Source organism: Notechis scutatus, chromosome 8 (assembly GCF_049901735.1).
Source record: "Notechis scutatus isolate UNSWTSFEM ecotype Mainland chromosome 8, rNotScu1.2, whole genome shotgun sequence".
Taxonomy (NCBI): domain Eukaryota; kingdom Metazoa; phylum Chordata; class Lepidosauria; order Squamata; family Elapidae; genus Notechis; species Notechis scutatus.
This window is the reverse complement of record NC_142016.1, coordinates 17302792-17330157: the sequence shown is the minus strand read 5'-3', so window position 1 is coordinate 17330157 and position 27366 is coordinate 17302792. Positions and strand designations below refer to the sequence as shown.

Sequence of the window (27366 nt, the reverse complement as noted above, 5' to 3'; positions counted from 1 at the left end):
TGAAAAAGCACCTTTTGGGACTGCACTAAATCCCTTGGTCCTCACCCGCCCAGGTACAGCAGCGCTTGGCAATCCATGGCTTTGCACGTGCTGCATTTACCTGGGACAGAGGCTACGGCGCGCGAGAAGAGACAAAAAACCCTCGTTTCTCCACTTCCCACCCGCTTCCTCGACCGTTTCTCTCAGAGAGGAACCGGCTTCGGGCGGGGCGAGGATGATGACGTAGCCCGCGCCGCGCGGGGGAGGCGGAGCTTCCGGCGCGCCTGGCCTCCTCGGAGCGGAATTGCCTTTGTCCCTCAGGCTGAGGCGATGCTGTCGTCGAGCAAGAAAGCGGCCGCCGCGGAGGCCCCGGTAAGCGGCGGCGGGAGCGGCGCGGGGAGCGATGGCGCTTCGGAAGCGCCGGCACCCCCGCCGCCTCCGCCGCCTCCGCCGCCCCCGGCCCTGTCCGCTTCTTTGGGGGCCGCCGCCACAGCGGCGGAGGCCGGCGGCGCCTCGGAGCGCACGCCCCGTAAGAAAGAACCGCCGCGTGCCTCGCCGCCCGGGGCTTTATCCGAGCCGCCTCCCGCCGGCCCCGCCGTGGGCTCCGAAACGACCGGCATCGCCGAGACCCCCGAGGGCCGTAGGACCAGCCGCCGGAAACGAGCCAAGGTGGGTTGCTGCGCCGAGTTCAGGATCTCCCCCTGGGCTTAGCCTGCCCCTGAGGGAGGCGCTCCCGGAGGAGCGGAGCGGAGCTGACGGTCGCCTCAGGCCGACCTGCTCGCCCCTTTCCCTGCGAGTTCCCCCCGACCGGTTAAATCCCTCTGCCCGGCTCGAAATATAAAATTAGGTTGGGGGGGGAAATGGGTGGTACTTCGTTGACCTTCACCCTGACCTTTCAGGCAGGCCTGCATTGCAGGGCTGTTGTGTGGGCAAAATGGGCGGGAGAACGGCGTTTCCTCTTGAGTCAGGCAGAGGACTTCCTTAGCCCCTTCGTCTGCAGCTACCTTCCCTCCTCTAGTGTATTTCTTAGAAACCACTCAGTCCCAAATCGAGAGCTTTAAAATAAAAGTGGCGTTCCCCCTAGACAGAGATCAGTTTGTGTTATTTTCTTGGTATCGAAATGATTGAAAGCATTATGTAGCAGTAGTAAAGCTTGATAATTGAAAGCTTAGTGTGGAAAGATTATTTTGCGTTTAAATTTTCAAACGCCTATAAACCACATTTCACTGGAAGAAAATGTTTAATAGTTTGCTCAATGTAAAAATTGTATTGCATTTCCCAAAGCTATTCGGGACTTTCTTTTTTTGTGTTTGGAGGTGGGAAGGGGCCCTGGGCTGCTATATTCCCATTCTAAAATCCTTTAATGTCCCAAGCTCTTAAAGAGGGGTAGGTTGTTTTTTTTTAGTTCTTGGATTAACTTAATTGCTTTATGGGTGGAGTCATGATACAGTTCTTCTCATGTTCCTTTTTTTTTTGCCATTTGCAAAATACCTTACAGAATGTTATTGTTTGGATAGGGAGGGGAAACTTGGGAGCTTCTAGAATTCTTCTCTTCTTCCTAGGAAGAGAATTATGTCAATTTGCAAAATTACTGAAATAGTTGTGAGAAATTATGTAATTCCATATTCTTTTGATATCTTGTGCTATATCTCTTATGATTTCTGACCAGTTTTCCTCTGTGCCAGGTTTGAGGGCAAAGCTTAGTTGTGAATGTGAGGTAGAATGTGTGTGAGAATATGACAATGGATAATATAATGTGAGAGGGGAGTGGCTGTGTATATTATCTTTCATAATATTAAGCCTCAGTCCTAAAATTAAACTCTGTTGTTGAACATGGTTTTGAATAAATATTCCAGAATTGTATAGAATATTGAATTTGCATATCATTGTAGAATGAAATCAAATTCTGTATCAAAAAGCACTAGTATTTAACAGTTTTGAATTTATAATCAAATTATGAAATAATTTCTCTTAAGCCATGGCTTTGGAATCTGTAATGACCACGTGAATTTCTTCCAGAATACATCATAGGGTTAGATAATCTTATACAGATAACTCTGTGACTTTTTCTATGATGTATTGCATCTTTAATTTGAAGCCTGTTCGGTTTATTCAATACAATTTGCAAATTTAGTTGATCATCAACATTTTTTCTGGCCAACTCCAATTATAGGTGGAATACAGAGAAATGGACGAGAGCCTTGCTAATCTTTCTGAAGATGAATATTACTCTGAAGAGGAAAGAAATGCTAAAGCAGAAAAGGAGAAAAAGCTACCGCCTCCCCCACCTCCTCCACCTCCTGAGGAAGAGAATGAAAGTGAGCCAGAAGAACCATCTGGTAAGTAGAAGATCCCAATCCAGCAAGGCAACAGTTATTTTACCCCTGAGATATTTGTGTTTTTTTCAGGACAGCACAGAGTGGCACACCCTAATCCTTGAGTTCACCATAGGTTTTGATGTGAAACAAAGAAAAAAGGTTATTTCTATTCATTTCCTTTTTTCTCTTTAAATATAGTCAGTTATATCTTTTAAGTACTGCATGTTATTGTATTTTAGTTACTCAGCAAGATAGAATTATTGGACATTGTTTAATATAATGGTTCACTTGTTTTGTAACTAGGACTTCTTGTATAGGGTCTTGCTTTTGTAAATAAAACAAGTTAAATTTTTGTGAGAATTGCTTATAGTTTTTTTTCCTCTGCACTCTATTAAATAATGACCAGATATTTCTGTTTCAGAGAAAGAGTCATCCTGCGTGCTAGGAAAGTTTCTAGCATCTTGTTTTGCTACGGTTCAACTACATGTACAGTATAGTGTTAACAATGTGTCGTACCTTATGGAAAAAGAGTTGACACCTGCCTTTCTTAAAAACACAGTTAATCTTGATACATGGCACATGGTTGGTAACTGGCACTCTTTCCTGCAGTTGAAGTTCTAAACCTATTGTTTCAATTAAGAAGATGGCATCCAGTGGTGGGATTCAATTTTTTTTTACTACTGGTTCTGTGGGCGTGGCTTGGTGGGCATGGCAGGGGAAGGATACTGTAAACTCTCCAGTCAGAGGTGGTATTTGCTGGTTCTCTGAACTACTCAAAATTTCCGCTACAGGTTCTCCAGAACTGGTCAGAACCTGCTGAATACCACCTCTGATGGCATCAGATGAGAAGGCATAATTTAGTAGATACCACAGTTTGATTTTAGACAGTTGAATAGATCCAGGTTTAGCCATTCTTGGATTGTTGAATAGATCCACTTGCAGTAATGAATGAACTTTATAAAATTAGATAACAAGCCAGTTTGTTTAAGTGTATTTGGAGTTGTGTAAGTTGGTTAAAGATTTGTTTTGTGTTTCTTGACTATATTATTTGTGGAAGAGACATGGCTTGGTAGCATTTCTAATATCTATTCTCTAACTTTCAATCTTAATTTGCTGAATTGTGCTAAGCATTTGTGTTGCTATTCTTAATTAAAAAATGCAAGCTTTTGCTTTTGCTGCTAGATATATTTGCCAATGTTCTCTATACCAGAAATCATTTGTATCCTTTTTCTATTTAATACTTAAGTGCTGGGAACGTTTTCCTCTATTGCAGAAAGACAATAACATTTGCCAATTGATAGGAGTGCAATTATAAAGATAGTAGAAATAAAAATCCAGTTATCACATGCACTTACATGGGTGGTAGATAAATACAGTCTTCTCATATAAACATTCATTTCAGGGTCACCCAAGCTCCTTATTTCAGTGTGTAATATAGGGCAGGCTATTGGGAAATAATTGGGGTTCTTGCTGATCTGTTCCAAACCTACCAGAGATCTATCAGTAATTCCAGATCTGTCTTATTGTCATCCATGTTCTTTGTATTCCGTGTTACGTATGTAGCTATTTCAGAGAGCAAGAGGGAATACATAGTTAAAACGGAATATTTTGAAGGTACAAATGTATCTCCAAATTGCTTATCCAGGAAGAATTTAACATTAGATGTATTTGCTAATTTATGACTGTATGAATCACAGAATTCACTTCTTTACCTGGAGATAAAAGGCACAATAATTTCATAAACAAATAAGTTTCTGCTAATAGGAAACTTTCATTGACAATTTAATTTAAATTTCATTAATTAGGAATTTCAATTTTGGTCTTTGAAAAATGTTTTGATTACAGTGCATCTAGTGCCTTACTACTTTGTCATAATATTTTTTTGGAAAAAAAAATTCTATTGACTGCAGAATTAGCAAAACAGTACACTGGCTTCAATTTCAAGGCTACAAGGTATCTAGTTTTTATCTTTATTCATTCTTTAGCATTTATTTTCAATCTATTTCTGCTGTCAGTTTGTTTATGGTACATCAGTATAATTATATCTTTCTAATTTTGTCAGCATGTGTGTTTCTTTTCCAGATCCCAAGTATTTGTTTCATTGATTGCTTGCCTTTTGTTCTAGAACTCAGGGCAGTGTGCATAGTATTTTCTCCTCTCTTTTTTCCCATAGCAACACTCCTGTGAGGTAGGTTGGGAGGCTGTGACCAGTCCAAATTCACCCAGAAACCTTTTATGGCAATTGGTGGATTTGAATGTGGTTTTCTCTGGTGCTAATCCAATGCCCTAACCACTGCAAAGTCAGGTTTTATTTTCACTTGTGGAAAATTTCTGTTACTTTCCTCAGATCCATTCTTACAATCATATACCTCCTTTTTTCTTTTCTTTTTTTGTCATTTACGAGTTTAGTACAAGGTTTAGAAAGAGTCCTGGTTGTTTTCTTTTGAATCTTTAGAAGAAGACGATTAGACTCTTCATTTGTCACTTTTTATAGCTAGTAACTAGATACTTATCAATCTTAACGGGTATAAACAATTTTCACTGGTCTTTATATTGGGTAATTTTATTTAAAGTGCATCATCAAGCACATTTGTCTCTTCACGTAAGACTTAATTGTTTTACAGATTGGTGGGACAGCAAGGATTGGATTAGTTATTTTTTCGTAGCAAAAATCTGCTTTTGAATTGTTCAGAAAATTGTACCAGAATATCTGAATAAAACATGTTACAATCCCCCAATTGCATTTCTGTAATTTTTATTGCAACAAATAAGAGGAAACCTTTCAATTAAAAGATATTCAACAGCTTTGAATATATCTCTAGACCTATAAATATTTCATGATCTCTTCCTGCACATGAACACTGGTTCAGAGAAAAAGATTCTACTTTTTTATTTTTGTCAGCAAAGAAGGAAAGTGGTGGTAGAGCTACACTAAAGAATGCTGTTTTAATAATCTTGCCATAGAAAAGGAATGCAAAATGAAATAGGATGAATTATTTTCAAATATCTTGCAGTAAACATCAGAGAGATTATGAACTGCACAACACAAAAGACTACTGTTTTGAATGTATTTTGTTGAGAATGAAAATAACAGCATGTAGAAATGTAGGAAGAGAGAGCTGAGTTCAAATGCAGTTATTCTAGTTGTGAGTTAAGTAGCGTAAATACCATGCAAAAACACAGTTTGAGCATTGCCCTCAACGAAAAAAGAAGGCAATTTACACGCCATTTACCCAAAAATACAGAATGGATTATGTTTTTTTTAGAATTCATCTGCAAGTGGTTTACAAAGAATCAGTACATGTATAATTCAAAGTCACAATCTTGAGAATACACATTCCTGAGGATAAACTGTACCTAAAATTGTCTTACAAGGAAAAACACGGGCAAAAGGCACAGTACAAAAATTATTTAAAAAGAGGTTTGGAGTGTTCTAGCATGCATCTCTATACATTATCTGTTAAGCAATTAAATAATCATTGTCATATTTAAAAAATATGTTTTAGTTCAATTTACACTGTACTCTAATTCTTATTTATACAGTAATCATACAGCTTTAAGTTTTACTGAGGTTGCTGTAAGCTATGAAGGGAAAATTGATATATGCTAATGTTTTTGTTTGGAGGAAGTATAAATTTTCCTACAGTACAGATTATCTACTAATTTGTTTTTCTACAACAGAAAGGGTTTACCAAGATTGAGAATTGCTGCGACTTTCATCATCCCTCACTACTGGCCATCCTGATTGTACAGTTATCTACATTTAGAGGGCTGGCGAATTCCTAGCTGTGTCATATCTATCCACTAAATAATTCCATGTCTGTTGATAATTAGAACCTTGCTGTTGTACAACCACGTCCTTCCAGATCTTAGCCATTCCCTCAGGTTTTTCTTCTTTTGTAGTACTGTTAATTGTGCAATCCCTCTTTCCTACACGTTTCTTTGCTTGCATTGTCCCTACTGTAGCACTGCATGGTGTGCATTAAAGGGACATAATGTTAAAAAAACCTCATGCCTTATTGCATCCCCTCTTTTAGATATTATAACATTCATTTCTGTTTTCTTCTATGTCCGTTGTCTTAACATTAGGTCCCCCTTCTGTACCTCAACTCCTGTTTAATAGCCACATGAAGGGTGACTTTTTAATAGGACACAAGATGAGCTTCAGTAAGCAATTCATTTTTGTATAACACCTTTACTTCCCCTGTATCTTCAGATGAAAAAGTGTTTCATCCCATATAGGTTGCTTCATTTTTCAGATGAAAGGAAACTTTGGGAAGAATTGAGGGAAGCTTTCTTCAAAATAAGGCAAATTTTGAAGAAAGCTTTTCTTAATTCTCCCTTAGTAAAGAGGCTGTGCTGGTTATGTGTTCTTTAAAATTATTTTACTCTGAGTTAGGATTCCCCTCCCCACCCACCCAATTTCCTTACTGCTAATGAGGAAACAGAAAGCTAATGGCATAAGAGGGAAAATATATTTTTCTGTTTTTTGGCCTTATGGCAAAAGGAATATATTGCTGCTTTTTGTTTCCATTTGCGTTTTTTAAAGCGGCGGTAAGAAAGTTGGTGCTTCTTGTTGAAGCTCAACTTGTTGCAGGTGGAAAAAACCTTTTTCTTTTACCCAATTGTGCCTCTGCTTCCTGAAAAGTCCTGATGGGAAAGAAATTAACAGTTCAAGTACAAACAATCCTTCTGTTGGACATGCCATGGGTTTCTGGAAAGCATATATTTTTGCCTAGTGTAACAAGATAAAATGAATTAACACAGTACAGTGTGGTATATTTAATGTGAGACAGTTGCTAACTATTGCTAACTGTTGCTCTATAGCCCTTAACTCAGCAAAAATGGGTGAGGTTGTATTGTGTTCTGGCTGGACCATAATCACTGGCTGAGTCCTGATAAGTTTGTTCTATTTATTAAGGATGCTGTGCTAATTTGTTGTGCTTGAGTCTCAGTAATTTCTCTTCTACTGACAAGGCTGGATAGACCTTAAATTATCTATAGGGCTGGAGCTTCTAGTGTAAGACTGCTACTAATAAATAGCTGACTTATATAACTGTATTTCCATGGGAATTTTTTTAAAGTGTATTATAGAAATAAAAAATTGAGAGTTAGAAAAGGACAGAAAGATAATTATATAACTATATATTTGCAAGTCTTCTGAAATGAGATATACGATAGAAGAAACAGTGCAAGTTTTTTTTTCCAGACATACTTACAGTTTAGCCTGTGGAAAAATAGGAGGAAAATCTGTTAAGTTATTTATAAAAATAATAAAAATGTGATATAAATAAATAATATTCTGTTTTGCAAATAAGTTTGATTTATTGAAACAACCTGAACATTTCTTCTTCAAAGTTGCTTCAACAAATTATTCCTTGAAGTATTCCCCATTATATAGATACCTGTTTTCTTCTGGTATTGGTGAAAAGTGGAAATGAGAGGAGAAGGAAGGTTAGGGCTTCTTTCAAGTGTATTTACTTCCTGCCTCTTTCCCTGAATAGGCTGAAAGCTTTAACACTGTAGGATAATTCAGTGATGCTTGAATAAATGCCAGAGCATTGTATATAATGTGAATCCTAGCATAGTAAAGGTTATGTAGCATTTAAATGCACAAAGTCTTAGAAAGTAAGAGATTATGGGAAAGAAGAAAAGTATATAAACATGTTTGACTAAATAAATAAAAATAAAATAATATATCAGATTTCTTGTCCTTTAAATTATATGTGTTTCCAAGGACATCCCAACCAAGACTTTAAAAATCCTTGGTGTTTCAAACCCTTGGTTAGACCGCTCGTCTAAATGTTCTTCCTAATTATAATGGGAAGTATATATATTTATTTTGTCATAAACTGTTAATACACTGGTTCATGCATATTTACCCACCAGGTGCCCTGAAAATACTGTGTATATCTATCTTTTCCCTATAAGAGTCTGACAAAGGGTTCCAACAACAAGGATGAAGCATTAGAAGACTGGAAAATATGTGAAACCCACGACTCAGATTTCAGGATTTTGAATTCTCAGAAAATGTTTTTCCCTCCATTAGTTGGTGAACTTCTAAACTTGAATCACCAACTGTCAGGCCTTCCTGTCCCCAAATGACTTGAACTTATGGAGAAAGGTCCCTGAGATCTCCTCTTTCCTTCCACAGGGCAAGCAGGAGGACTTCAAGACGACAGTTCTGGAGGGTATGGAGACTGCCAAGCATCAGGTGAGGGTGGCGTTTGATGCTTGCCACTTAGTAGCAAGAGCCCCCAAATCAGGGATTGATGCTTGCAAGTGCGTGTGGGTGGGCGGGCCCAGATTTAATTTGAAGTACAAGGGACATGCATTTGCCTGTTGAAAAAAGGAAAGTAAAACTTTATATCCCAGCTGGGGAAAGAAAGCATTCTGAAATTTTTAGGCAGTATTCCCAACCCTCTGCTCTTCTATGAATATGATGGAAATCAGAGGCTTATGTTTATGCAATTTAAAAGGCAGTTTCCCTCCCTCCTTTCAGAGCTGTAGGCCTTTTCCATTACATACTGTAATTCTGCATATGAGTCTTAAGAACAAATAACTCCTTAGCTAGATGCCCCACACTTTTACTAATTTGGTTTACACTTTCTGAGTATATATCCCACTGAGAGTTAGATTTATTTTCAAATAAATATACATAGAATTGTGCTGTTAATTTAGCGATTGATTACAAATCTGTCTTAGTCTCTTGCTTTGACAACCTTTTTGAAAACTTTTGATACAAATGATAATCTCAGTTCCAGTTCATGCATGCAGGCTAGAATTTTTGTATCTAAGGACAGAAGTGGCCAGTTTAAGGTGTAGATTATTTGTCTTTGGTCTGCTTTTCAGAGCAATTTATCATATGTTTAATTTTTTTAAGCCTTATCTGTGTAAGTGAGTGATTATTTTGGATATACATGCTGAAGAGATAAAAGTATAGACCTTGAAATAAATTTATTTGTCATGTCTTCTGATTATTTCAAAATATGGGTTGGGTTTAAAATTTTGAGCTGATAGCTCTGTTAAGTGCTGTTATGCTGCAATAAAGAAGGAGTCTTGGCAAGTCTGACAATAAGGTCCAACTAATGAGTCTTTATGTGCTAGTATTAAACATTTGGGTTTTGGTGGTCTTTTTTTTTTAAATTTCAAGAAGGTGGTATGTATATATGTTCTGGAATTAATTTACAGTAATTTTATTTATCAGTGGTTCTGAATTTGTGATTTTTATTTGTAATCTCTTCTTCCTTGAAATAATTTCCCAATTCTGATGCCCTCCAGATACACTGAGTAAGAAATGATCCTCAGTCATCATGACTGTTTGGATGGGGGCTAGGAAGGATGAGACCAGTGATGAACATTTGGGTGGCATTAGTTGGGAAATATTATCTTAGACAATATATCTAGATTTTCCAGCCAAGCTCAGTTACTCAGGAGGCCCTTTATAGCTTAAAAAATTGAAATATACTTTCGTATAGTTTTCTAGGCAACTTTGGGAAGGCAAAAATTCCAGTGGTGAATATATTCTTATATTGGGACCACAAGAGTGTCAACTTCCAATTACTATATTCAAAGTACTATACATTTGTGTCGGGGACAGAGATGAAAGGTTCTTCCTGCTAAGCCCTGAATCTTCCTTTCAGCATACTTTCAGTCCACCTCAGTGTGATTTTATGGCCTGCATTTCCTTTGAAAAGAATACAGTTAAGCTATTACTTAATTACACTTTGAATGACTTGTGGCTTATTTACAGTAATGATATTTTATTTAGTTGTCTTTCTTGAAAATACCATTAGGCGGTCACTCTCAGTTGAAATGGGAAAGCTAACCATATTATAGGACAACATCTAGCAAAAGATGATTTGTCAGACAAATCTATTTTTGTTTGTACAATTAGCTACATCTATGTTACATCCAAGAATTATGTAAATGTCACTACACTTAAATCAAATATACAGATTTACATTCATACATATAATGCATGTTTCAGTTTCTACCTTATAATTTCAAGCTTTTGTCTACAGAAGAGCTAATTATAGAAAATAACATTCGACAGTCAGATTGTTACATGCTATGTAATTATTCAGCTCTTGCATTCATACTGTTACTATACAGAGCTCTTATAATTGTAAGAATATGCATTATATCAGTTGTGTTTCCTGAAGGTAGCTGAAAGTGCTGCTGGCAGACTTTTGTGAATAGGAGCAATTTATAGAACAGAATGTTAAATGAATTGCTCCATGGATTTGGTCCAGTGTCAAGCTAATTTTATTTCTATAAAAAATGTTCATTACCCCATCCAAACTGCATTTGGATCTCATGGTTTATTTTTAAAAATTTAAGATTTATTTGCACTTGACATGTTATGAATATTTAATCAATCTGTAACTACAGCATAAACATTCCAAGGGCAATTCAGGATTTATATTTTGCCCAGAGCAAAAACCCCAACAGGAAGAGAAACGTCAGTGCCCTAATTCTCCCAGTGGTTGCTGACCATAAATAAGGGGTAATATTAAATCAGACCTCTGTTTATGCAATCTCAGGTCTCCATTTATGCAATGATAATTGCAATTATACACATTTGTGGACCTGTATTAGAGTTTATTATTGTTGTAGATCAAGTATCACAAATGGGTATCACAAAATCCTTAATACTAGGATTTTGTGCAGAGATACATGCTGCTTCAATGTGATTTCCTCCTATGTTCAATAGTAAGTACTCAGGCAGAACTGTTTTCTAGTGATACATAAATAATAACTTCTGTTTGCTCCTGTTTTTCCAGTGCAACTAAAATATCAGTGGTTTTCATTCTGAAGTGCTAGAATTCCTCAAGGGTTAAAATTTAAAATATACAAGCTTATATATTAGGCATTGAGCTTGTGGACTCCAAGGGATGGTAGGGGACAGGAAGGCCTGGAGGAACATTGTCCATGGGGTCATAGTGGGTCAGACACGACTTCACAACTAACAACAAATATTAGGCATGTTGGCATCTGATATTGGAAATCTGATATTTCTTTTTCAATAGTTTGGCTTAGTGGACACATTTAAAAATGAGAGAAGTAGCCAAAAATATGCTTGGATTTTTCACCCAGAAGCTAGAAGGCGGATTGAAAGTCTGATTTATATAGCATGCAAGGAGCTTGTGTCACCCTGTCTTGATCATATCTTGCTAAATATCTTCTTGGTAGTGTTGGAAGCAGTAGCACCACATATATAACTTTTATAGAAATTAGTCCAGTCTCCAGATGTGACAAACATTGGAACAAAGACTTCTAATAAGGTGTTAGAAAGTTTATAATGGGCTAATTTTCTAAAGATGGAATCAGCATAATTACAAATCTGTGGGCCTAATAATGAATGGCCGATTACACTTCCTCTAGAAGTTTTTATTGCAGTGGGTGCATAATTGGTGCCATTAGAGTATCATAATACAAGCTTATGTTTTCAAGTTTGTGGACCTGGAAAGAAAAGGTTCTTCTTCCCAAATTATTGAGGATTGAAAGAAAGTGTCCCAAGTAATTTTTCAATAGAAAATCCATTAATTTCCCAAGAGGAATGGCATATGCTTCACATTTTTCAGGAAGCAGCTTTTGTTTTGTCATAGCAATCTCATATATTAGGAAGCAAATGCTTGGAAAGTCTTATTTCGAGCCAGACAGCCTTATCATTAGCGTAAAAAAGAAACTGAATCAGGGTTACTGGCTAACTTTTGAGAGGACGAAACTCAAGTTTTTGTCAGGATGAAAACTAAAAAAATGAATCTAGAATTTAAAAAAGGAAAGAATGTTTGTTCTACCCCTTTGTAGATGGGAACTGAAGGGGAAAGAAAATAAACAGTGCCACAGTGGGACAGCATAAATATATTTTCGTGCAATCTCGTGCTAAAAAAAATAAAGCATCGATTAATAGAGCTGACAGCTTCCACCTTTAAATCAATAAAAACATAACCTATTGAGAACCTCAAGGGCACAGGTAGACTACCTGTACCTGATCTACAGGTAGTCTTCAGCTTACCACCACAATTGAGCTCAAAATTTCTGGTGCTAAATGAGATATTTGTTAAGTAAATTTTGTTCCACTTTATGACCTTTCTTGCCACAGTTATTAAGTGAATCACTGCAGTTATTAAGCTAATGACGCGATTGTGAAGTGACTGTCTTCCTTGTTGACTTTGCTTGTCAGAAGGTCACAATGGGATCACGTGACCCTAGGAACCAGCAACCATCATAAATATGAGCCACTTCACCCAAGTCTGAATTTTGATCACATGACCACGGGGATGCTGCAACAGTCACAAGTGTGAAAAGCAATCATAAGTCACTTTTTTCTGTGCCGTTGTAACTTTGAATGGTCACTAAATAAACTGTTGTAAATCGAGGACTACCTGTGCTTTTGTTTATACTTATTTATAATTTCCATTTTAAGGCCTGCACCCAAACATGAATGCCTTTGTGAAGTATTGACTGCTTTTAGCAAGCCTCCTCACTTATTAGCAGGATCCTGATGGATGTTTGACTTGGTATACAAATGCTTCATTAAGATTGCCGTGTCTACACGGAAGCTTAGTAGTACATTTGACTAAAGATGTCTAAGACTAGACTGTATGCTGAAGTCTCAAGCTTTTTAATAAGTTTCCTGAGATAAGAACCCTGCTTCTAAGTAGACTAGGTTAGGTGCACCCTGCAAAAAAGAGAAATAGGATTTAGTTTTAAAGAAAAAGACAAGTATTTAGAAATGGGTTTTGAGTGTGTTGTCAATAGTGCATTAAGAGATGTTCTTTCTGTGAAAGAGCAAAGAAAATATATCATCTGAGTCTGCCTATTTCTGTAGTTTTTGCACTGTGTGCATAGCAAGATTTTGTTCTTTCCTGTACTTTTGCATACTTGTCACATGCTTGTTCTTTCATTGTAGGTGTGGAAGGCGCAGCTTTCCAGAGCAGGCTTCCACACGACCGAATGACATCACAAGAAGCAGCTTGTTTTCCAGATATTATCAGTGGGCCCCAGCAAACTCAGAAAGTTTTTCTTTACATCAGAAACCGAACGGTATGATAATTATTTCAAACTCAAACGCTTTTTCCCCCAGGATGATAAGGTTTCCCAGGTATTTTTGGATCTCTCAAGCATAAAAGTAGTTTTGTGTTTACTGGATTCTGCTAGCGCTGCTATTCTGTTCATATGTAGAAGGCTGGAACTGTTCAGTATAAAACAGCTTATTTAATACGAATTGTGATGGCACATACTGAGAAATTTCCCCTTGCTAAGAGAAGCCACAAACCATGTTTTAGTATGTAACTAATGTATTCCACAAATGTAGCCACACACATTAAAACTCCCCTTCTCTTAAGTCATTTTCAGTTCTCTCTCTCTTTCCACAGTTGAAATTATTTTCTGCTGGCAGTTTTGCTTGGTTTTGGTAACACTTTGAAATGAAAAACCTGCAGTTCTGTTATTTAATAATAATAGGGAGTGAGTTTGGTCTACTGGTTAAGGCTCTAGGCTAGAAACTGAGGCACTGTGAGATCTAGTCCTGCCTTAAGACATGAAAGCCAGCTTTGGGCCAGTCATTTTCTCTTAGCCCAACTTATCTCAGAAGGTTCTTGTTGTGGGGAAAATGGGAAGGAGTATTAAGTATGTTTTCTGCTTCAAATTATTTATTAAAATAATAAAGGTGGGGTATAACTAAATATATAAATTTAGCTGAAGATGTGGTTTCATGATAGGTTGCTCAAAAGCAACTTAGTAAAAGTATTTTCCACAATAAGGACCCATTGTTGTGGACTTTAAGGGTACAAGTAAGCTTAAATATTATTTAATGATGTTTTAAATAAATAAATTCACCCCTTCCAATATTTTCTTCTTCTTTGATACTCACAACTTCCTCTTAACCACCTGGACTTGTGCCTTGTTTGTATTTCCCTTTTTTGTCTTAGTTTTTCTTCCAGTTTCAGTTTAGAGTGCCAGCTTATATAATGTATACATGGCTTCGCTGATCAGTTGCTTTGAGAAAGAAGAGATGAATTTATCACAAAACTGTGCACAAGAACTTGCTCACAGCCCATTTAAACTCTTCCACTGGCATGATATTGGGTTCAGATCAATGAATACTTGGTTTGTTCTGTTTTTGAAAGCCAAGTAAATTTCTGCCAGTGTGGGCTACATGCAACCTCTACCTGAAACAACCTTGACTATTCTTAAGCAATTTGTTTCAACTTTTAATATTCTACAAGAATACAGATAGTCCTCGACTTACAACAATTCATTTAGTGACTATTCAAAGTTACAACAGCACTGAAAAAAGTGACATGGCTGTTTTTCACATGCCCATTGTGGCATCCTCATGGCCACATGATCAAAATCCAGGCATTTGGCAATTGTCTCATATTTATGATGGTTGCAGTGTCCCTGTGTTACATGATCACTTTTTGCGACCTTCTGACAAGCCAAGTCAGTGGGGAAGCCAGAATCATTTAATAACCATAGTACTAACTTAACAACTGCAGTGATTCACTTAACTGTTGCAAAATGGGTCAAAACTCACTTAATAAATGTCTCACTTTGCAACAGAAATTTTGGGCTCAGTTGTGGTTGTAAGTCGAGGACTACCTGTATAAATGGATCCTCATAGTTTAAATTTTTCTTAAATTAATGCATGTAAAATTGCAATGCAAAGTCTACATTTAAAATTGTTAACACCTGTATTAATGTCAGCCTGGATATTGACGACAACATTTTGTGTGTGTGATTAAACATAGTTGCAGCTCTGGTTGGATAACCCAAAGATTCAGCTGACCTTTGAGGCAACACTACAGCAGTTAGAAGCACCCTATAATAGTAAGTTGCTGGTGTGGGGGATTTGAGTATGTCATAGATAGTTCTTTGACAAAGATAGATAGTTCTTGACTGGTGGTGGTAGGAATCGAAAGGCTCAAAATAATAACAGCAGAAACACTGAAGCTGAAGAGATGCTTCAGATGGTCACATCTCCATTCCAGCCTCTTTTCCTTTGTATCTGCCTCCTGCCATTTTGCCTCTTACCTGTTATCCTACTGATGTTTGTGCTTTGGGTTGTGACATGCTACCATTTCTGTTCCTTCTGTACAGAAATGGCACGTATTTCATCCATGTTTTACAAAACCTCTGTGCCAAAACAAGAGATTTTTCATACTTCAACTTACAGAGAATGGTTCTTACATTTGTGGAAATTGTCCCATTTCTGCTAGTTATGGGAAAGATCCAAGAACAGTAAAAGGTGCTAATATACTGGCTGCTGGATTAATGACAGACTCCACTCTCCACCCCTTGCTCTCTGCTCTCCCCCATCCATGTTTTTGCTCTCATACTGATGTATTCTCATGTTCTTTTTCATTGTCTGTTGTTCTATAATTTCATTTCTATTCTATTTACACTTTTCATTTCTTCCTTTTTATTGTTGTAAGCAATAAAATATTGTTGTAAGCTATTGTAGAATAGCCCCATGGTGAGATAGGTGGCAAATGTAACAAATAAATAAATAAATACCACAAATCCCCTAATCCCAGTCCTTTTGGGGCGCCTCTATTTCTTGAGGTTTCACTGTATCATCAGGTCATTTTCAGACATTGCCACTTAGCCTCTCTGTGCTAGCATATGTGGGGAAGGTAAGTTTTCATTTGAATTAAACCAAATGGAAACCTAATTTTTTTCCCATTGCCTCAGAACTGGCTCACACCTGTCTGTTGTAACGTTTATCAGACCCCTTGAGCCTCTTCCTTTTCATCTATTTTTTTTCTCAGTAAGACAATTATTCTGTATGAATAGTAGAAAGTCAGGAAGTAACCCAAGATCTATTAGTTATCAATATGTATGCTAGCATTGTCTAATTATGAATACTTGTGCCTGCATCTTTTTCCCCCTTTCCTGAAATGTATAAATATCAGCACATTTCTTTTGTTTGCAGGAGTGACTCACTTTGACAGGGTCTTTTTCAGTATGTATTGTTTATATAATAACCACTGCAGTGTGCCTTGATTGTTTCCTTTGGGTCCTATGTCCTTTTCACACATGGTTACTGGAGAAAAGGGCTGTGTTAAGAAGTAAAAGTCACGGGTGAAATTTGCTTGTGGAGATTTTTGGGGGAAAGGATTTCTTGGTTTGTTCTACTATGACACTTTTTTCATTAACTCAGTAAATCCCTCTGACCCTTTCTTATTCTTATTTGTTGGACTTTGTATCGACTATTAATGTGGATCACACATGCAATTAGAAGCGAAGACTGGAGTGACACTGTCAAGTCCTGTAGAAATATCCCCCCCCCCCTTCTCCATAATAAATGTCCATTAAAAGATATTTTGTTGTTGTAGGTGATACGGTACTTGTCCATCGAGTACATAGCTACCTGGAACGGCATGGCTTAATCAATTTTGGTATCTACAAAAGAGTGAAGCCCCTACCAAGTAAGAACATTTTTTTTTGTAATTTCAAGTTATATCATTTCATCTTTTAAGTTAAGGCCAAGTGACAGAGCTCTAAAACTGAACACTTTTTCTAGATTCTTCCTTCTTTCAAGGACATAGTTAGGCTCACACATCCTTCTAAGCCATGCTTGTTTTAACTAGTAACTAGGTGACTGAAGTTTCTGCTGCGCAAATATCTTACTGGAGAGCCTGATTGATGACTCTTGGCTATGGATGTGTCTCATTGGAGAATATAAATTATGATATACCCAGGGGTGGGGGGAAACCAGGGTCAAGGGTGACAGTGAATTATGAGTCGGCTACACCCAGGCAGTGCTGGATATGATAACTCCCAATAAATCCTTTTGAAGTTTTGGAAGTTTGGCTCAAGACTCATGATTTAATTGGGGTAACTGCCGGAATCCTGACACATGGTTTGGCACACAGCTTATATTAAATGCTAAACCATTGCCTGTAAAACACTAGCTAAATTTGCCTGATTAGCTCAGAATGAGACGACTGTATTGCAGCCGAATGCAGGATGGATAGCTTGAGGTTTGAAGTTTAGAAAGACAGGCTATTGAGTTGATAGCTCTAACCACTGAACATGGTTCGCTTGTCTGTCAATAGTTACCTCCCACCTCAAAATAACAAAACAAATATAGTATCCCAATAGATCAAGCGGTGTGGTTGATCACTTTTTGGAATTCAGGACGTGGTTAGATGACAATAGGGAAGAGTAGGGCAATGTCCAGTTCCTAGGCTTCAGCTAAGCAGCAGAATGCCAAGCTGCCTGTCAGGCTGGAGAATTCAGTCTTTGTTTAGGTATATTTTACAGCCCTCTCTAAGCGGTTTACAGAGTCAGCATATTGTTCCCAACAATCTGGGTCCCCATTTTACTGACGATGTGTTTAGCTCGTATTCACTCCTTTAGTCAAAAGCCTGTCTCTCTGTTCGTTTGCTCCCGAACATAATAGCACTTCTTGATGTTTCTAGCCAAGAAGACTGGCAAGGTCATCATAATTGGTTCTGGAGTTTCTGGATTGGCAGCAGCTCGGCAGCTCCAGAGCTTTGGAATGGATGTCACACTACTAGAAGCGCGGGTGAGTGGGCAATGCCAAAGTGTGTCAACGTTGTAAAAAGTACACTCTTATAAGCCAATTTTCTCCATTAATCTCTGCGGGAAGGACTCATGATGCATAAGGGAGAGGCTAAGATTCTTTGTTCCCCTTCCTAGATCTTCACTTCGCATACTAATTATGTAATTTCCAGTTCCCTTTATTTATGCAAAGCCTATCTTTTACAGAAGCATAAGAATGAGGCTGAATAGACTTCCTTAAAATGGCACATATTGTATGAAGTTTTCTCCTTGCCTACGTTTTGTAGTATTTCAGAGGGCTTACTGATAGGTTTTTAGTGAAGACCCAGAAGTTGTCAGTCATAAACATTGTGCTTTTTTTTTTTAAGGATCGTGTAGGTGGCAGGGTTGCTACTTTTCGCAAAGGAAACTACGTTGCAGATTTAGGAGCCATGGTAGTTACAGGACTTGGTGAGTCTTACCTTGAAAATGTATTTGAATCCAATTTACACAGTCACATGCTTTTGCAAAATATAATCTCCAGGTTTTGGTATTGCTTTTTTTCACACAGAATTAGAAGTTGACTTTTTCTAATCTTCTCTTTCCTTGTTCTTTCTTCTCAGTCCTTTGCAGTGAGATCTCTCTCACTTTCACATCTGTTCTATATAGTAGTTGATCTTCCCAATAAGAAATGAACATCTTGGTTGCAAAGTCTCCCCTTTTGGGCCAGTTAATTGGAATAAAACTGAGAATGTACTACAGCTTAGCACATGTTTTCTACAACCCCACTGTCTTTGCGTTTGTCAGAGTTCAGCTAGCATTGGCCATTGTGGCTGGGATGCTAAGAGTTGTAAGTTAGCATGCCTGGAGTGTGCTGGTTTAGGAAAGATTAAATTAGTCCATTCTCTTAGAGGAAACAAAATGTGCAAAAAAGCTTAAGGAAGAAATGAGTATGCCCTTTCATGCCCAGTAGACCACATACATATTATCTAACTTTTGATTAAATGCCTGGCTTTGATCATTATAGCTCTAGGTACTTCCAGATTTTGAGCCCTTGTTTTGTTAAATTTATGTTTTTTTCTCTGTATAAAATATTTGCAGGTGGAAATCCAATGGCTGTAGTAAGCAAGCAAGTAAACATGGAGTTGGCCAAAATAAAACAAAAATGTCCACTTTATGAAGCCAATGGACAAGCGGTAAGTCTAGTTATTCTTGGAAAGCAATTTTGAGGAAATGATTTAGCTGAAAATACTGTGATCTGTTGACTGGATGTAAGAGTCTTTGCCAAGTTGGTTTCCAGTATTAAACACTCCTCCCTAAATTTCCAAGTAGCATGCAAAGAGAAAATATTTTCCCTAATAATGTTTAAGTTTGAATGAAATGTTATTCTCACATCACATGCATTTCAGGAGCTGATACATTAAGTCTGATTTTGGAAATGGCTGGGCCATAATAACTTTCTGAACCTCAGTGATTTAGTCATAAAATGTAAAATTTGTGCAAGTCATTCCTTCTCTGCTGAATGAGTACTCAGAATAGGTTTCTGGCAGGGTTTGAAATGCTCATTATATGGAAGATGCACTTTTAGGCTAAGGGCTTGATTTAACTTCTCCATTTTGAACTATCTGCACCTGCTTACTTCCTCTTGCTAACCCACAGGTTCCAAAGGAAAAAGATGAAATGGTAGAGCAAGAGTTCAACCGTTTGCTAGAAGCTACCTCATACCTCAGTCACCAACTGGACTTCAATGTCCTCAACAACAAGCCTGTTTCTCTTGGCCAGGCCCTGGAAGTTGTCATACAGTAAGTAAAGCTAAATGTCACGTCAAGGGATGTGCCAGGTGTTAAGTCTCAAAGTTTGCATCCATGTTGTGATGGCGGCATTGTGCATTAACAGCCTTACACATAGCACATTATGGCCTAGATCCTGATAACAGCTTCAAATTCCTCCTTTTTATGCATTCATAGTTCATTGGCTTCTTCTGTTTCATTTTATTGCACTTTTTTTTCTACCTTGAGAAAACTGAATATCAAATATCTTGCACGCTCTGGAGAGAATTGGCATGGGAAAATGTTGCAGTGTAGTTTTCCTCACTGAACTATAGCAGCATCTTTGCTAAAGGTCTGTGGTAGTTGCTGACTTCTTTCCTTTCCATAGATTACAGGAGAAGCATGTCAAGGATGAACAGATAGAACATTGGAAGAAGATAGTGAAAACTCAGGAAGAACTTAAAGATCTCCTTAACAAGGTTAGCATTGCTTTTAACGTTGACTTGCTTTTAAGGAGTTGGCTTATTATAAAGCCAACTCCTTAAAATTATAAAAAAGCCACCACTTTTTTCATGGAACTCCAAAGTTAGGTTACTTTTAAAAATTGCCAGAAGGTGTTGTCCCTATACTTGTGCAAAATCCAAAGTACTTTCTTTGAAATCATCTTTGAAGTTTACACATTCCTAGTATTTGTGAATGCAGATTAACCAGTGCAGTAAAAATGGGCTTCAGTAAGTAAATGATTCTGCTTCTTCATCTTTTATTTGTGTTTGGCTTCAGTTAAAAATCTTAAGATTTAAATTTTTAAAACGTTATCCTTTTCCTTAAAATTCTGCAGAGGTCAGGAAATGTTTTGCTTCTCTCAATGATTTTCCTCCCTGTTACAGATGGTAAACTTGAAAGAGAAAATAAAAGAGCTTCACCAACAATACAAAGAAGCTTCAGAAGTAAAACCACCTCGAGATATTACTGCAGAATTCCTTGTGAAGAGCAAGCACAGAGATCTTACTGCTCTTTGTAAGGTATGAATTAATGGGTCTCATTGGCTATTATGGAAATGTCTAATTTAATTTAAGCTATTCTGTACACTTATTAAACAATTTCTACAAATATTGCCTTTAGTAATCATCTACATATTTGTGTCCTTATCTTATTTTGTGATTAGGAGTATGATGAGTTAGCTGAAACACAAGTAAAACTGGAAGAGAAGCTCCAGGAACTAGAAGCAAATCCTCCAAGGTAAATCTTAGGAAAAAGACTGGATGTTTTATGTTGATGGTCAAATAGATCAATGAACTAATTGCAAAGGGAGACTACACTGGTGTTTAATCTACAAGTACATTCATAAATTGTGCTACAATTATGCCAATAAATGCAATCAGAAGAGTTGCAGATTCCTTTGAAGAGAAAGTCTGCACTTCAATTCAAATGCAATGAATTAGATTTTAAACATGGATTTTCATCTCATGTGAGAACTCCCTTGTCCTGTAACATTTTCTCTTACATGGTCAGCTTGCTAGGGAATAGCAATGAAGAACTAATCCAGGACTCCGATTTCTTGCCAGTATTATTCATACAAATTCATAAAGAATAAGAAGTTTTTAATGTAAGTGGCCCTCCTTTAGCAGTTGCCTTGTTTTAATAATTATTCACAGTTACATAATCATTTTGTGGCCAATCCTCTCATTTATGACCTACAAATTAATCTCTTTATTTCCTTGCAGAATAATTAAGAATGTTTTTTTAGACCAGCTTTTGGTGCAGGAAATTTAAGTAAAACTGTTAAACGTTTAAGGAAGAAAAATAAGAGCATATACTCAGTGTTTTGTTTTATTTCCTCTCAAAAATGTGCAGCGATGTGTATTTATCATCAAGGGACAGGCAGATTCTCGATTGGCATTTTGCAAATCTTGAATTTGCAAATGCCACACCACTTTCCACTTTGTCACTGAAGCACTGGGACCAGGTAACTATTCTTTTTTTCATCCATACTAAAATTTCAATGGGTCTGAATGAATAAACACAAATGTCAGGGGAATTGAAGCATTCGTTTCCATTGAAGTGTACAAATGCTATGGCTAGTAACAAGACTAAAGCTAAAATTCAGAAAACTCAGTTACGAGTCTACGTGTGATGCCTAAGTTGCACTGATCTTGCACAAGCAATCCAAAAGAAAAAATGGAAAAATAAATACTATGATGACTTTTAAACAATAGGTGTAACTGGCCTGAAGAGCCATTGTCCCTAGCCCAACAGAGCTATTTTCTATCAGCAAATTCAAATTAGGGGCACCAGAATTATTCAGAAAAAACATCAAGTGATAAATATTATAATTTACTTGATAAATACTTCTGAATTTTTACAGGGGAGTATAAAATTTAAAAGGGACATGGAGGGGAAGAGAAGACAATTAGAATCACTCTCTTGTTTGCCAAAAGAGGAACGACTATGCTCTTAACGATGGAAAGCTAGGGGGAGGAGGGATTTAATTGGGCAGTTCCCACAATTTCTGAATATTAAGAGATTCAAGGTTGGAGAAAGATTGATCTGGACTTTGTGTAACAACAGATAGATGAATTTCTTTTCCCATTGCCTGCCTATATTCAAGCAATATCCTTTTGGCCTGTCACCCATGGAAATTACTCATTCCATTTACCCTTAGAGAATATGGAACAATATGAGGGAGAAATTACTGACTTTTAAGTTAACTTACTGTTACAAATGTTTTGTGCTGATGAGTTTTCTAAATCTCCCTCCCCGCTTCCATTTCAGGATGATGATTTTGAATTCACAGGCAGTCACCTGACTGTGAGGAATGGCTATTCTTGTGTGCCTGTGGCTCTGGCAGAAGGATTAGATATCAAACTGAACACAGCCGTTCGGCAGGTTCGCTATACTGCTTCAGGTAAGCAAAACCTAAGAGTTGTCTCTGATTATCCTACTGGCTCAAATGCCTCTTCTGGTATTGTCTTCAGGCACACACAATTTGTCAGCGCTTGGTGGTTTTATTTTCTATGGTTGCAAAACTGATATACAAACCTGTTTTGCCCATGGATCTCCCAAAATAAATGAATGCAATAAAGAGAACGGTCAGATAGTGGATGCAAGTATGGATGCAAAATTAATGTTTTAATAGCACCAAAGTATTCATATTTATAGTGAACCAATAAGCAAAAAGTAAGAAGTTTGAAATAGGCAACTCATTTGCACAGGAAGTCAGGATGAACAGGTAAAATATGATGCACTTGATTGGCATAGAAAGCTTAGTAGAAAGTAAGAGAGGTAGAATTAGTAGAAAATAATAAAACTTCTGAAGTGGTTTTAGACAAGGATAATCTGGTTCCAGTGGGACAGGCATTTTTGGCTGAAACAAGGAAGTCAAATCAGGTTTAAATCTCTGCAGTGCCACAGTGTTGTATTGTCCAAGTCACATGAAAAAATTGTCAACTAAAAGAACTCTAGAGTGGAATCATGGCATTGAGATCTGATAGAATTCGAAACCATTTAATATTTAGAACCAATGAATTGAAAACAGAGAACCACTTAGGCACTTAATTCATGACAGTTTCTTTTCTTTGCATTCTTTCACTAGGATGTGAAGTGATCGCTGTCAATACCCGTTCCACTAGTCAGACTTTTATTTATAAGTGTGACGCTGTGTTGTGTACCCTTCCCTTGGGAGTGCTAAAGCAGCAGCCTCCAGCAGTCCAGTTTGTTCCTCCTCTCCCGGAATGGAAGACATCAGCTGTACAGCGAATGGGATTTGGAAACCTTAACAAGGTAACATGAAAAGCACAAAGACTGTTTATTTAGTATAACTGGTCAGCTCGTGGAGAGTCAGCGTGATTATGCCTGTGGTCTTACTCTGTGAAAAAGGCAAAATGCCTTTTATCAATACCTGAAATATTTTCTGCAAGAATAAAAAAGACATACCTTTTTTTGACGTTCTGTCATCTGCTGTTAAACTATGAGGAATACTTTAATTGGCATTAATGTTTTCCTCCTTTGCTTAATAGGTTGTTCTGTGTTTTGATCGTGTTTTTTGGGATCCGAGTGTGAATTTATTTGGTCATGTCGGCAGTACAACGGCGAGCAGAGGGGAGCTTTTCCTGTTTTGGAATCTTTACAAAGGTAGTTGTGTGAAGGCGTGTAACACTCTCATGTTCCAACGAGCAAACTGGAATCCCTGAATACATAAGGTCATATACCGGGATTGCAAACTAAGTGCTCAAAGTACATAAAATATTAAACACTGAGTAAAGTTTAAAGATTGAGTACAAGGTTGTTGAGCTTCATTTTAAGAACTGTGAAGCCTGCAAACCTGGAAAAGTTTGAAGTGGCAGTAAATTGAGGACATGCAGTGGAGATCTTGAGGTTGCATGAGCCTCAAAGGAAAGAAACAGCACTATATTAAGTGAAAAATGGTTCCTTGATCCCTGAATAACTCTCATTGGCTCCTGACCCTCCATAACTGGGAACACCGATGTCAGCCAGTGTTTCAGCATGCACTTTCGGCATAGTATGAGAGCTTTTCTTAAACCTTTCTTTTTTGGACAGATCTGGTTGAACAGAATAGCTCTAAGTTTAGCTGTTTTCAAGTCATTAGCCTATCCAGCATCATTGTAAGACCACCTTAATTTCAACCATTTACATGGCTAGGAAATCTGTTTCATTTCTAGGCTGTTTGCAAACATTCACAAGGTGGGTGGAGTTAATATTTCTTGGACTTGCTGTCTGTTAATGACCCATAAACTTGTTTCCCTAAACAGCACCGATCCTTCTGGCTTTGGTGGCAGGAGAAGCAGCAGGAATCATGGAGAACATCAGCGATGATGTCATCGTTGGACGCTGCCTTGCTATCCTCAAGGGTATTTTTGGCAGCAGTGCTGTCCCACAGGTATCCTGTCCTTTCTAATGCTGGGCGTTTTGTGTGATGCGCAGTCTAGAAGCCTTTTGCCTGCATGTTTTCCTGTCTATCCATCCTAGTAAAGCCTTGCAGCTTCCTTTCAAGAAATACCCTTTGTGAAGCAAATCTACCAAACTAGAAAGGGGCTGTTTTTAAACTTGCTGTATTAGAAAAGGCTGGAAATTCCCTTCTCTGCTTCATCTTTTATTGATTTAAAGAAAAATTATGGTTGCTGAATACTCCATATTTTAAATGGTTTAATGCCATTCTCATTGCTGTATGTTGTTAATCTGGTCAGTTTTGAGGTCTTGGGATTTTTCACTTTCCTTTTGCACTAATAGCCAATGATGGGGCAACAGTCTCTTTCCATTTTGCATTCTTTGTGAAGGAGGTGAGTTGACAGCAATCTACCTGTTGCTTGTTCTCTCTTGGATGTTAAGGAATCTTAAACCTTTTCTGCAGGCACCTCAGAACTTTTCAGGTTTTTGCTGCTTGCAAGACAAATTTTGTTATAAGCTTGATTTGCCTCTTCATACATTCTCGCCCAACCCTTATCCCAAAGACTTCATAAAAACCTTACTTCGGCAGTGTTCCCATTGAATTTCTCTTCTGCTTCTTTCTCAGCCCAAAGAGACGGTGGTATCTCGATGGCGGGCTGATCCGTGGGCCCGAGGCTCTTATTCCTATGTAGCAGCCGGTTCTTCAGGAAATGATTATGATTTGATGGCTCAGCCAATTACTCCTGGACCAGCCATTCCAGGAGCTCCCCAGGTGAGTCTAAAACATCCTTTTGAAGAACAGCCAAGTTTAACCATATGTTGCTAGGATGTGACTAGCATAAGGAACCCAGTTACTTGGGCTTAATTTTATTTATCAAATTTATTGGCCACTTCAGTGAGTTTTCCCCATTTTATGACATAGTTAAGTAAGTTCACTGCAATTGTTAGTGAATCATGTGGTCGTTAAGCAAATCTGGTTTCCTCCATTGACTTTGCTTGTCGGAAACCAACTGGGAAGGTCACATGTTGATCACATGACCCTAAGACAGTATAACTGTTATAAATACATGCCAGTTCCAAGGGTCCAGATATGATGGGAATGCTGGCAACCATCATGTGAAAAAACAACTATAAGTCACTTTTTTGAGTGCTTTTGTAACTTTGAATGGTCACTAAATGAAGGGTTGTAATTCAAGAACTACCTGTACTGTTTTCTACTTGATTCCTTGGATCAGCTTCCCCCTCTTCCAGCCATAACAACTTTCGATTAATCTAATCATGCAGCCAAACTTAGTGTCGCGTTGTCCATAGAAGTCACCTGGACCCTGGTGTGTAACTATATCAACCCAATTCTCACAACACACTCAACTAGAAGATGGCGAATTGGGTAATTTGTGTGCTGGGGAAAACAGCCATTGCCTTATACTGTGTGGATCAGGCCATCACGCTAAACAGGCTATGTATTGCAACTGTATTTTGTTAACCCGTTTTCAGTCAGGGGGGATTGAAGGAACTCAGGCATTAAGGAGTTCCATGTGGGAACAAAGAAACAGATGTACTCACATTTCTGTAAGAGTGCTGTGTTAGTCTATGATGGCAGAAAAATCAGGTGTTTGGTGGCATCTTTTCCAGCTAACAAAATTTTATTAACAGGCATCAGCTTTCATGATTTATAACTGTCAAAAGACATAAAGCAGCTAGACCAGTGTTTCTAAGCCTTGGTGACTTCAACTTCCAGAATTTTCCAGCCAGCATGCTGGAGAATTCTGGAAATTGAAGTCCACGCATCTTCAAGCTGCCAAAGTTGAAAAACCCTGGGCTACACTGATGTAGAATTTAAGGCTTTGGTGTAGGGCTGTGGGTAAATTCCAGGAGGAAGATGGACCTCCTGTGGAGGTTGATGTTTGTTACTTGGTTTGGAAGCCAGTTAGGAGTCCCTACACCAGTGAGCAAATCCTTCCATCCATGCTTTAAAAAGTTTCTGATCTGAACATGTTTTGAGGTTCACCATTATTGTTTGCTAAATTTAAATTCTTGTTTTTGCATCAGAGGAATATTATGTTATTTTCCTTTGCCCTCTTCATCTGCTAAATAAATGCTTATCACATTTTCGCAATTCTTATTGCTGCTTCAGCAAAATTTACAAATTATCCTCCCACCCAGTTTCCATTTCCGGGGACCTCACTAAAAACACAGCTGACTCGGACCATCCTTCTTTTACCAGGGGCCCATTACCTTCCTCAGAAGGTCTCACGTCATTGCTCTTTTTCCCCCCCAGCCAATTCCTCGTCTCTTCTTTGCTGGAGAACATACAATTCGTAACTACCCAGCGACAGTTCATGGAGCGCTGCTAAGTGGCCTGAGAGAAGCTGGGCGTATTGCAGACCAGTTTCTTGGTGCGATGTACACTCTTCCTCGCCAAGCGACCCCTGCGGCAACAGCACAACAGACACCTCCTATGTGAAGATGCCAGTGCTAGAAACGGTGCAGTGGGATCAGAACCCTTGGCATGGGCAGCTGTTACAAGCAAGTGGAACTGTGTTCTGTACCACTATCAGTTGGAGGGCTTAATCCAGAAGTTGGAAATCATGTGACCCAACAGAGAAGCCCTTCAAAGATATCCATCATTTGAAATGCTGCTCTTGATTTGCCAGCCCACTTCAGGCCCAACAGAGTAGTGTTCACACTACTCGGAAAATAAACTGAGTCTTTCTCAAGTTGGAGCATTTTAGGTACATATGGGGTTTTGGTTAACTTTCTTCCTATGGTTTAGAGTTCTTGTAAGATAGCTGTTAGTAATTAAGGTAAGTTCGTTTTACATGGATTTGGCTTAGAAAGCAAAAAAATAAATCTTCCTAATTTTTTTTTTACAAAAA

General features: G+C 38.0%; 1 protein-coding gene across 2 annotated transcripts; it reads left to right on the top strand.

Moving 5' to 3' along the window:
• Nucleotides 1-246: 246 nt before the first annotated feature.
• On the top strand, nt 247-27366 carry KDM1A (lysine demethylase 1A). 2 transcript variants are annotated; one of them, XM_026679472.2, is made up of 20 exons: nt 247-648; nt 2153-2318; nt 8452-8511; nt 13216-13349; nt 15059-15137; nt 16646-16738; nt 17735-17841; nt 18206-18287; nt 18918-19012; nt 19476-19618; nt 19974-20064; nt 20473-20607; nt 20751-20824; nt 21440-21551; nt 22358-22490; nt 23178-23365; nt 23602-23716; nt 24355-24482; nt 25116-25262; nt 26769-27366. In XM_026679472.2, the coding sequence occupies exons 1-20, from the start codon at nt 310-312 to the stop codon at nt 26952-26954; spliced, it is 2607 nt and encodes an 868-aa protein (XP_026535257.1). In that variant the 5' UTR covers nt 247-309; the 3' UTR covers nt 26955-27366. The 2 variants fall into 2 exon arrangements, with proteins under 2 accessions (XP_026535257.1, XP_087826992.1); XM_087970866.1 differs by lacking the exon at nt 8452-8511 and having other exon boundaries at nt 253-648.

Bases quoted from the DNA above. Each gene is read 5' to 3' on its own strand.
- KDM1A (XM_026679472.2), top strand. From the start codon at position 310: ATGCTGTCGTCGAGCAAGAAAGCGGCCGCCGCGGAGGCCCCGGTAAGC. The intron at 13,350-15,058 runs GTATGATAATTA...GATTAAACATAG, and splicing joins TTTACATCAGAAACCGAACG to TTGCAGCTCTGGTTGGATAA. The intron at 15,138-16,645 runs GTAAGTTGCTGG...TTGTTGTTGTAG, and splicing joins GTTAGAAGCACCCTATAATA to GTGATACGGTACTTGTCCAT.